Genomic DNA, 12,686 nt, shown 5'->3' with positions numbered 1-12,686 from the left:
TTATTTATGGCACGGAAGGTACTGGCATTACGGTGGTTGGGAACTTTGTCCCCCTCTCTTAGAATTTGGATTGACTTGGTGAATTTGATTGTTCCATATGAGCGCACGTTATACCAAAATAGGGGATGCCCGGGTAAGTTTGAAAAGATTTGGGGGAGGTGGAACTCCTCTCATCTTACCCTGCAGGGTTGAGACATCACATACGAGATAGTATGCTGCAGGATACTAGGCTGTGAAATAGTAGATATAGGTTGATGTAGTGGTAGTCGTAGTTTAGGAATTTCTGATTAGATTTCCTTATCCGAATAATATGTTAAAGGCTTATGAGATTTGTTCGATATACATGTTTTATGATATATAACCAACTGTCCTTTGCGCATACTGGGAAGGTTATGTACAATGCTACCTTGTTTTTTGTTAAAAAAAAAGTGCAATTTCTTGGCTGTATATTTTATAATGGACGGAAACATGTATGCTCTGTGGAAAATGTTTATTACCATAGGCCAATTGTATGTTGTGCATTTTTAATAAACCAATTTAAAAAAAAAAAAAAAGTAAAACCTTCATACGGTTGTTTCGATGGAAAAAAAAAAAAGTTATGACTCTTGGCCATACGGGAGGATAAAACAAAAGAGCAATGCACAGTATACAATCTACACCACACACAGTTATACACAGCATACAATATACACAGTACATAACGCATACACTGCATTGTTATACATGACTGATAGCAGCACATTGGCAGGAGCGGTCAGTATAGGGCAGCAGCTGTGTGTACAGTCTGGTCCCAGACATCAGTCATTTCCTGTCGGATTATTAATAGGATCCTGCATGGATACAGATTCTCACAGGAAGAATCAGCTGCAATTATTACATTAAATTCAACCACAAGTGAGAAGCTTTTTCCTTCTGGTTTTACATGGCTTATTCCTGTGTGATAAAACTTTCTACAACTTTCTAACAACTTTGTGTGTCAGCTACTTACCATTTTTAAAATGAATTTCGGGGCACAAAAAAACAAACAAGATCCCTTTAAAAAAAATTCCTGTAAGATGCCTGCCATCTTTATTTTCACCCACCTGTAGACGACATCTTTGTGGGATGTTATTGTCTACATCTTCAACTTCATACCATCTCTCATTCTGTGACTCTAAACTACATTTCCCAAGAGGCAGGGCCGTTTCTGTCCCACAACTCGCACACTATATCCTGCGACGCCCACTCCACCTATATACTGTAGCACCATCATGAGACTTCTACACAGTCTCATGATGGATAAATCACTGCACAATCAGTTTCACCTTTCTATCATTCCTTCCACTTCACTTAGGATAGGAAATACTAACGCTCTCCTGCAGTCAGTAAACGTACATGTGCTGAATTGGCGGGCTCACTGTACTATAGGGGAGCAATGAGGTATATTTGTCTCCTCATGTTGGCCCCGATATCCTCCCACACTCCAAACACATACTGATAGTGAACTTAGGTTGTGAGCCCCAACGGGGACAGTGATGATGATAAAGCACCGTGGAATATGATGGCGCTATATAAATGAGTAAAAATAAACAAAGGCTTTAACACAAAATGTTAGCCTTGATGAACCGGGGCCAAAGTCTTTCTAGAAAGTTCCAAAACTTTTCATTACACAAAGATATTGTGAAGAGGCGCAGCAGGTCATCACACTGAAATCAGTCAATCACTGTGATCACCGAATCTTAAAGAGGGGTTTCAAATAAAGTTAGTGTGGCGGCAAAGAAAAAATGATCTCCTTTACCATCAAGGACCAGATGAGCAGAACATTACCCTGCACACACCTGCACTCAGCGATAACGGCATTTCTGCAGCACATCAAACCTCTAATAAGCAAAAGTGCCTGACAGTGAGGAATTCAGTAATCTCTATTGGCATGTGAAGAATTCTCAATGCTGGACAGGAGGCTCAGAAAATATCCTCAAGGCAAAAAAAAAATGGAAGATCCAAGAAATATTTTACTCCAACATTACTTATTGTGTATTGATCCTGAGTTACACCCTGTATTGTTATCCAGAGCTGCACTCACTATTCTGCTGGTGCAGTCACTGTGTACATACATTACATTACTGATCCAGAGTTACACCCTGTATTATACTCCAGAGCTGCACTCACTATTCTGCTGGTGCAGTCACTGTGTACATACATTACATTACTGATCTTGTACTGATCCTGAGTCACATCCTGTATTATACTCGGCGACAACCCTGCAAACACGTTACCTGCAGCGGTGCTCCAGGTGCGCCGAACGTCTGTTGAGAAAATCCAATCTACACGAAGATTTCATCCATTATAAGTTTATGCTTAGAACATACAACACTGCCTTTCACCTCTCCAAGCAAACCTATTTCAACACCCTCATCACCTCATTGTCCAATAACCCGAAACGTCTCTTTGACACTTTTCATTCTCTACTCAACCCAAGAGTACAGGCCCCAACCACGGAGCTTCGAGCTGACGATCTGGCCAATTACTTCAAAGAAAAACTTGACCTGATCCAACAGGAAATTATCTCCCAATCCCCTCATACCATGCACTGTCCTCCCTCCCCCACTGCATCTAGCTCACTCTCTGATTTTGAACCAGTCACAGAAGAAGTAAGCAGGCTCCTTGCATCTTCTCGCCCAACCACTTGCACCATTGACCCATTTCCGTCACATCTCCTCCAGTCCCTTTCCCCTGCTGTCACCCCTCACCTAGCTAAAATATTTAACCTCTCTCTCTCTTCTGGTATCTTTCCCTCCTCATTTAAGCATGCCATCATACATCCGCTACTTAAAAAACCATCCCTCAACCAAAACTGTGCCGCTAACTATAGACCTGTCTCTAATCTTCCCTTCATTTCTAAACTCCTGGAACGCCTGGTCTACTCCCGTCTTATCCACTATCTCTCTGATAACTCTCTTCTCGACCCTCTCCAATCCGGTTTCCGCTCTTTACACTCTACTGAAACTGCCCTCACAAAAATCTCTAATGATCTACTAACAGCTAAATCAAATGGTCATTACTCCATGCCAATTCTCTTGGATCTCTCTGCAGCATTCAACACTGTGGATCATCAGCTCCTCCTCACTATGCTCCGTTCCATTGGCCTCAAGGACACCGTTCTCTCCTGGTTCTCCTCCTATCTCTCCGACCGCTCCTTTACTGTATCCTTTGCCGGTTCCTTCTCTCACCTTCCCCTTACTGTTGGGGTTCCTCAAGGATCGGTTCTAGGCCCCCTCCTCTTCTCCTTGTACACTTCCCCTATTGGTCAAACAATCAGTAGATTTGGTTTCCAGTACCATCTCTATGCTGATGACACCCAATTATACGCTTCTCCTCCTGACATCACGCCAGCCTTTCTAGAAAACACCGGCGATTGTCTAAACGCTGTGTCTAACATCATGTCCTCACTATATCTGAAACTGAACCTGTCAAAGACTGAACTCCTTGTGTTTCCTCACTCTACTAATGTTCCTATACCCGACATTGCCATTTCTGTGTGTGGTTCCACTATTACTCCCCAGCAACATGCCCGCTGTCTTGGCGTCATACTTGACTCCAAGCTTTCCTTTGCCCCCCACATTCGATCACTGGCTCGCTCTATCTGCACCTCAAAAACATTTCTAGAATTCGACCTTTTCTTACTTTTGACTCCGCAAAAACTCTTACTGTTTCTCTTATTCATTCTCGTCTCGACTATTGTAACTCTCTTCTAAATCGGTCTCCATCTTACCAATCTCTCCCCCCTCCAATCTGTCTTGAATGCTGAAGCCAGGATCATATTCCTCGCCAATCGTTACACCGATGCCTCTACCTTGTGCCAGTCATTACACTGGCTACCCATCCACTCCAGAATCCAGTACAAACTTATTACCCTCACCCACAAAGCTCTTCATGGCTCAGCACCACCCTACATCTCCTCCCTTGTTTCAGTATACCACCCTGCCCGCGCCCTTCGTTCTGATGATGACCTGAGGTTAGCATCCTCAATAATCAGACCCTCCCATTCCCGTCTCCAAGACTTTACACATGCTGCGTCAATTCTTTGGAATGCACTTCCCAGGTCAATACGATTAGTCCCCAATCCCCACAAGTTTAAGCGTGCCCTTAAAACTCATTTATTCAGACTGGTCTACCGCCTCAACACATTAACCTAATCTATCCCTGGGTGACACAGTCAAAAGTTTTACCATAACCAGGTTCCCCGCATCATGTTCCCACATGCTTTATGCATCCATTAGCCCTCTGTGTCCGTACTGTTACACACTTAACATTATGGCTGGTCCAAACAATCAGGGCAACTGTTACCACCCACCTTTCGTGTCTCCCCTTTTTCCTCATAGATTGTAAGCTTGCGAGCAGGGCCCTCATTCCTCTTGGTATTTGTTATAATCTATGTGATTATTGTTATGCTGTAATGTCTATTGTCTGTACAAATCCCCTCTGAAATGTAAAGTGCTGCGGAATATGTCGGCGCTATAGAAATAAAATTTATTATTATTATACTCCAGAGCTGCACTCACTATTCTGCTGGTGCAGTCACTGTGTACATACATTACTGATCCCGAGTTACATCCTGTATCACACTCCAGAGCTGCACTCACTATTCTGCTGGTGGAGTCACCACTGTGTACATACATTACTGATCCTGTACTGATCCTAAGTTACATCCTATATTATACCCCAGGGCTGCACTCACTATTCTGCTGGTGCAGTCACTGTGTACATACATTACTGATCTTGTACTGATCCTGAGTTACCTCCTGTATTATACTCCAGAGCTGCACTCACTATTCTGCTGGTGCAGTCACTGTGTACATACATTACATTACTGATCCTGAGTTACATCCTGTATTATGCCCCAGATCTGCACTCACTATTCTGCTGGTGTAGTCACTGTGTACATACATTACTGATCCTGAGATACATCCTGTATTATACTCCAGAGCTGCACTCACTATTCTATTCTAAATGGTTATACTGAGAACTAGAAAGGATTTTTCTCCCACCATCATTACAAAAAAAAACATCCTTTTTATCTGATACCACTCCCACAATCCTCAGGGTTACCTTTCTCAGGTCTGTGAGCCCGTACTCTACGGCAGCAGTGAGAACTTCCAAAGCCTGCAGAAGAAAAAGGGTTAATAAATGTGTGATGATTGACATGATCGAATGAGCAGAGCGCCGGGGAGTGAGCCAGTGCAAGTGTGTGACCATTTTGGCCTTATATATGGACTTTTCAGGTCCATTGTAGCATGCCCCTAATGTGGTGTAATGGAGCCCCCCTCTGTCTCCATACTATCTAGGAGGGGTAACAGAAATAGTTTGTTGAAAGTAGACAAACTTTTTAGATAAACAGCGCTGAATTTTTGCGGTCATTAGGCAATATTCCTCTTCAGGGGTCACACGACAAGTCTCCGGATATTAACCCATCGGGTCTCCTGTCGGACCCCCGGCTTTTGTACTGTAGAACGGAGTAATGGCCCCTGTTCACAACGTCCTGTGTAACTTTTATTTTTAGTGCGATTGTGTAAGGTCCGTCAGCAGAAGACACAGATGTGTGCGACACACAACTTCCGGTAAAATCAAGAAATTCATCCATGATAAATAGCAGACCTGGGGTCATCGGCACCCGCAAAGTGACAGACAACCAATATGTGGACACTTCCCTGCACCCCCCCATTACAAAGGGGTCACCCAGATTTAGATCTGCTTGTAGGAAATCTGTAACGCCGGCCTTATTGTTCCTCACCCATCTTTCCTAGAGAAGAATATGAGCTGAATGATACTTGTAAGAACACGAGAGGAAGAATGAAGAACTGACACAAGCGGCAGTGCGGCCACCGGGCCGGTATAAATGCCCCCCCCCCCTTCATTAACCTTTTTTTGGCTCCCGATTTCATAACAGACTATAAAAGTGGAAGTGCAAAAATGGGAATAAATAATTCAACCCCTTTTATTGCAGCAGCTTCCTGCACTATTGCAGCACAGAGAGGATACACGTCCAGGCGCCCGCTAAGCACAGGTCACCGTGGCGGGAAAAAGATGTCACTACTGAAAGTACAGAGGATTTTTCATCTAATCATTTATAGTCTGTGTTCTCATTATTCCCTGCTCTGGAGCATTAGATGGGAGGGAGCTAGAAGTCTGTTCATCCTGGGCCTCCTGATTCATGATCCATCCACAAAGCCAGATGTACAATGATGCAGATAATTTTAATTGGATAGTCACCCGCCAGATTGAAGAGTCAAAGGTCGTCGTATGCTGGAAGAGCTGTGCAGGGCAGCCACCATGCTACAGATCTCATAGGCTGTATGTGCCCTCTGCACCACCTGGCACCATGAGGAACAAATACCCAAAAGGGAGGGAGTGAAAGAACTTATAGAATGAAAAGTTCTGAAACTTTCCAATTTTTTGGTATTTTTATTTCTTCTTGAAATCAGTGGCACAATTATAACAGATGAAAGAGTTGCAATTGCACTCAGGCCCTGCAGCCTAAAGGGTCCCTATGGCCCATATGAAAAGACTTACTAGTAAAAGTTGGGGACCCTGGTAGAGAATTTGCATTGGGCCCCACAAGCTAGCTGCAAGTTACACCACTGGTCCTGATCAATCCCTTTGTGCACAGAAGAGGGCCGGTTACAGTGTATCAGTGAGAAGTTACTGGCACAGTAGGATGCATTGTAGCAAGGTCTATATTCCCTGTGCACCCCCCCCCAATCTGCCTGTTGTGCAGTACAATCCATCCAGATACTCACTATCGCACTGTCCAGCGTTACACTGCTGGTGTAGATGAACTCTATGACTGCCAGAAAGACCTTGGGCTGAACGTCTGCCAACACGAAGGGGACCTGCATCTCCTGGGGGGTCTGCGCTGACTTCAGCTGCCCGCTGAACATTCTGTGGAAGACTTTACAGCGACACATCAGGATACAGCGATGAGCGTGGACCACCTGACGCTGCTTCCCCACCACGAACGAGACGTCGCTAGAAAACAAGATCCAACAGCAGCTTATAAGACTGAGCAAATGTCAAGAAACTGCATCTAGTTCAGTCAGTCCTGGAACCGTCGTCTGCTGAGCTGCTGTATCTAATTCAATCATTTGTGATACTGTATCTAATCCAATCCTGTGCGCTACTGTCTGCTGAGCTAATCCTATTATGTGTGATACGGTTTGTAGAGCCATTATATCTACCGTAATTGTATTCTATATACAGTCATGGCCAAAAGTGTTGGCACCCTTGAAATTGTTCCAGAAAATGTAGTGTTTCTCCCAGAAAATTATTGCAGTTCCCCATTTTTTGTTATACACGTTTATTCCCTTTTTTACTATTAGAAAAACAGGAAAAAAAAAAAAAAAAAAGGTAAATCGGACATAATTTTACAGAAAATCCCAAAAATGGGTCGCACAAAATTGTTGGCACCCTCAGCTTAATATTTGGTTGCACACCCTCTGGTATAAATAACTGCAATCAATCGCTTCCTATAACAAGTTAGTTATTTACCAACGCATTTCAAGCTGGTCATTGTGGTTTGTCCTGATGAAGAGGTATGATCACCTCGAAACGTGTTGAGAAATAAAACCGCATCCATACCGCATCTAGTTTCGTATTGCATATTGGATCCTCGGCAGCACGGGCTTTATATCCATTTTCATCTCCAAGTTTGCTTACTATCTGTTTGGTGGAGATGCAGCAGCCATCTCTTCTTAATAGCTAATAAAGCGGTTGTGACTTTCACAACCCCCCAGATGAGAAAATCCCACTTACCGTAACTCTTTCCTTTGTAATCCGGATAAGACCCTATAGCATTTATTGTCAGCCCAGTTTTTTTCTAAGCACGTTGCACACAGTCAAGGCACCCAGCAAAACAACCCCAAAACATCATTGAACCTCCAACATATTTGACTGTAGGTACTGTATTCTTTTCTTTGTAGGCTTCATTCCGTTTTTAGTAAACAGTAGAATGATGTGCTTTACCAAAAAGCTCTAACTCGGTCTCATCTGTCCAGAAGACACTTTCCTAGAAGGACTTTGGCTTACTCTCATACATTTTGGCAAACTGCAGTCTAGCTTTTTTATGTCTCTGCGTCAGAAGTGGGGTCATCCTGGGTCTTCTGCCATAGAGTTTAATTTTATTCAAATGCTGACGGATAGTTCGCTCTGACACTAAGCCTGTAGGACAGCTTGAATTTCTTTGGACCTTGATTGGGGCTGCTTATCCACCATCCGGACTATCCTGCATTGCAAGCTTTGATCAATTTTTCTCTGATGTCCACGTCCAGGAAGATTAGCTACAGTGCCATGGGTTGTAGACTTCTCGATTATGTTGTGCACCGTGGACAAAGGAACATCAAGATCTCTGGAGATGGACTTGTAACCTTGAGATTGTTATTTTTCAACAATTTTGGTTCTGGAGTTCTAAGCCAGTTCTCTTCTCTTTTTTGTGGAACACAAATACAGATAATGCAAAGATTTACTCAATTTCTCCCCTTTCAATCTGGTTTCAGGTGTGACTTCCATATTGCCCACACCTGTTACTTGCCACAGGTGAGTTGGAACGAGCATCACATGCATGAAACAATTTTGGCAGGTCCATTTTTGGGGTTTTGTGTGAAATTACATCCAATTTTACTTTTTTCTGTTTTTTTACTGTGTCGTTCCAATACACAAAAAAGGAAACGTGTAATTGCAATAATTTTCTGGGAGAAATACTTCATTTTCTGGAACAACTTCAAGGGTTCCAGCACTTTCAGCCATGAAGAGAACCCAGAGGGAGACCTCCACTTACAAGACGCCTCAGGTGGTGACACCCACATACAAGATGCCCAAGGGAGGTGATCCCTACCTACAAGACGCCCCAGGGGGTGAGCCTGCACCATGAGCGGACAGGCCCGAAGTTAATAATTCTTTGCACAGGTCACAGCTGCAGATACAATATTATCAAAGGATTATTAAATATTAACAAACGTTCCAGGCAGAGCAAATCACTGATGGCAGCAGTGATGGATCATTCCTGTGCACACAGGAGGATCAGCGGCTGAGATCATCAGGTAGAGGACAGTATATCATAAGATTACAACAGAGACAGGCACAGCCCCCCCAAGAGTGACAGGTGAAGAACCTCCTCAAAACGAGAGCGACGGTGGCAGAGCCCCCCACGAGAGCACCGGGTGCAGAGCCCCCACACGAAAGCAACGAATTCAGAGCCCCCCCCTCCCCACAAAAGCAACTAGTGCAGAGCCCCCCCCATGAAAGCAACTAGTGCAGAGCCCCCCGCCCCACCAGAGCGACGGGTGTAGAGCCCATCCACAAGAGTGACAGGCGCAGTGCCCGTGGGCACTGAGGATGTTGCTCTTGTGGGTGGCGGTGCTGCGTCTGTCGCTATTGTGGGAGCAACAGCCTCAGCACCCTCCACCAGTCTCTGCACCCTCACATGATAATAGAAACGCTTAAAATTAAACTGACTGGGGTGTTGAGGCTGTCGCCCTTTTGGGGGAGGAGAGGTGACACTGTCACCCTTGGGGGGGGGGAGCTGAGGCTGTCACTCTTGTGGAGGGCACTGAGGCTGTTGCTCTTGTTGGGTGAGGTGCTGCGTCTGCCGCTTTTGTGGGGGATGCTGAGGCTGTTGCTCTTGTAAGGGGGAGGCATGGCACCTGTAAGGCTATGTGCACACAGTGCGGATCCGTGCTGATTTTACTAAATCCGCAGGTCAATTGACCTGCGTTTTTCCTGCGGATTTCTTCATATTTTTTTCGCGGTTTTACTGCGGTTTTTCATAATGGAGCAGGTGGAAAACTGCAGCAAAACCACACAAAAGAAGTCACATGCTGTTTTTTTTTTTCCGCACAAAAACCGCGCCGAAAAAAACCGCAGCATGTGCACAGTGTTTTTTTTTTTTTTTTTTACATAGGCTTTAATGGTACTGTACATCACCTGCAGTTCTGCTGCAGATCCGCAGCGGCAAATCCGCACCGTGTGCACAGGGCCTAACTCTTCTGAGAGCGCCAGCCTCAGCACCCTCCCAGCTTCCACATGACAGGGACAGAAATTCTTATAGTTTACCCCTCATGATTTTGCCATCGGACCCCCCAATCATATTATATACAAATGTGGCTCATTGTGTGCCTTTTTGGGCAGAAGGCATCCCCGACAGAAGAGACAGCCACAGCGCCCCCAACAGCAGCGACAGTCATGGCGCCCACAAAATAAAGTGGCCCCCATGTGATTTTGCTCTCGCTGCCCCCTCTTTGTACATGTTAGGCTAGTTTCACACTAGCGTTTATGAGCGCAGCGACGGCCTGCGCACGGCCGCTGCTAAGCCCCGCCCCCTGCTGCGCCTCCGCCGGTAGATCCGCCCACCGGCGCATGACACCCTGCGTCCCCTATCTTTATCACTGGGGGCGCAGGCCGTGCGCAGTATGCGTTTGGCGGCGCATGCGTCCTTTTGACGGTGCGCCGACCTGCGCCAAACGCAACCTGCTGCAGTTTGGTTGCGTCGGCGCACCGTCAAAAAGGCGCATGCGCCGCCAAACGCATACTGCGCACGGCCTGCGCCCCCTGTGATAGATAGGGGACGCAGGGCGCATGCAGCGTCATGCGCCGGTGGGCGGAGCTACCGGCGGAGGCGCGGGGCTTAGCGGCGGCCGTGCACAGGCCGTCGCTGCGCTCATAAACGCTAGTGTGAAACTAGCCTTACACACGCAGAGTTGGACTGGCCCACCAGAGAATCGGAGAATCCTCCGGAGGGCCCGGTCTTCTTCAGGAATGTTCATAGTGCAAACCTTGAGTGGGGGAGAAAGCCGGGCCCTCAGAATCACATCCTCTGGTGGGCCCTGTGTTCCTCAGTCTGACACACACATGAGCCTATTTCGTGTCCTGCCGGCGCCATATTTATACCGGGCACCCCGCTATGTGATAGATTTAGCGCCGGGCGCCGCTGTATTGTGTGGGATGTGATTGTGGCACAACATCTGCGTCACACCGTCACCCTCCCGCCCCGACTCCGACAACTTCCTGCAGTAGCAGCAAAATTTCACTTGCAGGAAAGTAAAACGCTGCAGTCACAGCCCGAGCAACCGGAGGCGGCCAGATACCACCCGGCCTGTGACCCCGCCGGAGCCGCCGCTCTGGTAATGGCGCCACGTGTCCGGCTACACAGTCCTACCCCATGCCAGAATAGTAAGGAGGCCAGAACTTTGTAGGGAAAGTGACACGCAAAAAAGAAAAGAAAAAGCGCCTTCCTGTTTAACCCCTGCACTGCTGCACTTTCCCCGTGACCGAGTCTCAGTCTTTCCACCTTTCAGGCAAATCTGCTGATGCGAAAAAGACACAGCGCCAAAACCTCAGCGACAAGAGGAGATTAACCCCTCACCTGACACCGATCATTAGCGCACACTTTCAATGCGTCAGCAGAGAATTGCATAGAAAGGGGCAGAGCCCCAGCAGCACAGAGAGGACAGGACGGGAGTGCACAGACTACTGCAAGGGGGCGCTTTTTTTTGGCACAGACATGGCTGCTCTCGGCCACAGAACACCTGAGGTACCCCCTCCCTAGTCACACACAGAGCTGCCAGTGACGGAGGCCTCCTGTCACAGCTCCTCACCCTGGCAGGGCCACTTACCTGAACTGTGCATTGTTTACGAGGCCCCTCAAGGCAGCGGGAAGGGATGAGGTGTCCCCCTGCAGAAAGACCCCAACCTTCTCAGGAGGCTGTGACATGGCTGCACATGGAATCCCCCCACAGATCCCAGACACAGCCAGGAAATGCCTGAGGTGGAGGCTGGAAAGTCTGGGCGGACTCCACAGCCAGAGACACAGGCTGCAACCAGAGCAGAGGCTGCAGCTCAGCGTATCAAAATGGGTCGCCCTTCACACCCAGGGCCGTGGGGTACTTGGTACCGGGCCCGATGGTCCTCAAGGGGAGATGTCACGGTAGCTGGAACCCGGCCCGTGGCCCTGGGCGCCCATTGTAAATGTTCAGTGTCAATGTGTAAGTCGTGACGCCACCTGTGGTATTCAGCAATGAAGATGTAAGCCGACGCTGCAGACAGATCCTCCGGGACAGATGGTGTGGTGCAGCAATGATGTTATAGCCCTCCACAGGCAGAGCTGTAGTCCCAGGGCAGAGTAGGTCAAGTGACACGTACATGGTGTAGTATCCGGCGCAAGGGATGTAGCAGTGCTGGGCAGGTTGGCGCCGGAATAAGTGGAGGACACCAGGGCTTGTAGTTCCAAAGCTTTACTCACAGTCTGTAGTACACACAGGTGCCTGCTTCCGTGCCGTGTCCTCCAGGTCAGATGGAATGCTCCCTTCCAACACTCCGCCAACATGTGCCTTTCTGAACATCTCCTCTAATAGCACCTTTGGTGTGAAGTACTCCTAGTACTGAGTTACACTGGAGTTCCTCCTGTCAGATGTTCCCAAGAACTATACTTGTACGGCAGACAGCTGTAGCCTGCTTCAGGGACTCCCTACTCCTGAGTCCCGGCTCACTATCCAAGTTGCTGTTGTGCCCTCAAGTCTGAGATGGGAGTAGTGCATGTATAGCTCACTACTCCACCGGTGTCTGCTGCAGAAACATTAGTATCCCTACAACCTCGGGGACCGGGCCCCGGCCTTGCGCTTAGAACTTCTAGGTAGGGTTCTCTCCTAACCCACGTCCTC

At 47.2% G+C, this 12,686-nt stretch overlaps 1 protein-coding gene across 3 annotated transcripts in view; it reads right to left on the bottom strand.

Moving 5' to 3' along the window:
• Nucleotides 1-12,343, bottom strand: part of BTBD19 (BTB domain containing 19) — a 47,530-nt gene extending 35,187 nt beyond the window's left edge. Inside the window, exons 1-3 of one of the 3 annotated variants that reach the window (XM_073544420.1) lie at nucleotides 12,269-12,343; nucleotides 6,777-7,005; nucleotides 5,089-5,142 (exon numbers count right to left, since the gene is read on the bottom strand). In XM_073544420.1, the coding sequence (XP_073400521.1) occupies nucleotides 5,089-5,142; nucleotides 6,777-6,944 (222 nt within the window). In that variant the 5' untranslated portion in view covers nucleotides 6,945-7,005; nucleotides 12,269-12,343. Of the gene's footprint in view, nucleotides 1-5,088; nucleotides 5,143-6,776; nucleotides 7,006-10,802; nucleotides 10,945-11,642; nucleotides 12,142-12,268 lie in introns of those variants that run through there. The other 2 variants (XM_073544418.1, XM_073544419.1) reach the window with 2 other exon arrangements.
• Nucleotides 12,344-12,686: the final 343 nt, after the last annotated feature.

This window comes from Dendrobates tinctorius, unplaced genomic scaffold (assembly GCF_039654945.1).
Source record: "Dendrobates tinctorius isolate UK_male_01 unplaced genomic scaffold, ASM3965494v1 ptg000138l, whole genome shotgun sequence".
Classification (NCBI taxonomy): domain Eukaryota; kingdom Metazoa; phylum Chordata; class Amphibia; order Anura; family Dendrobatidae; genus Dendrobates; species Dendrobates tinctorius.
The sequence above is the reverse complement of the archived record's forward strand: the minus strand, read 5'-3'. Positions and strand labels throughout refer to the sequence as shown.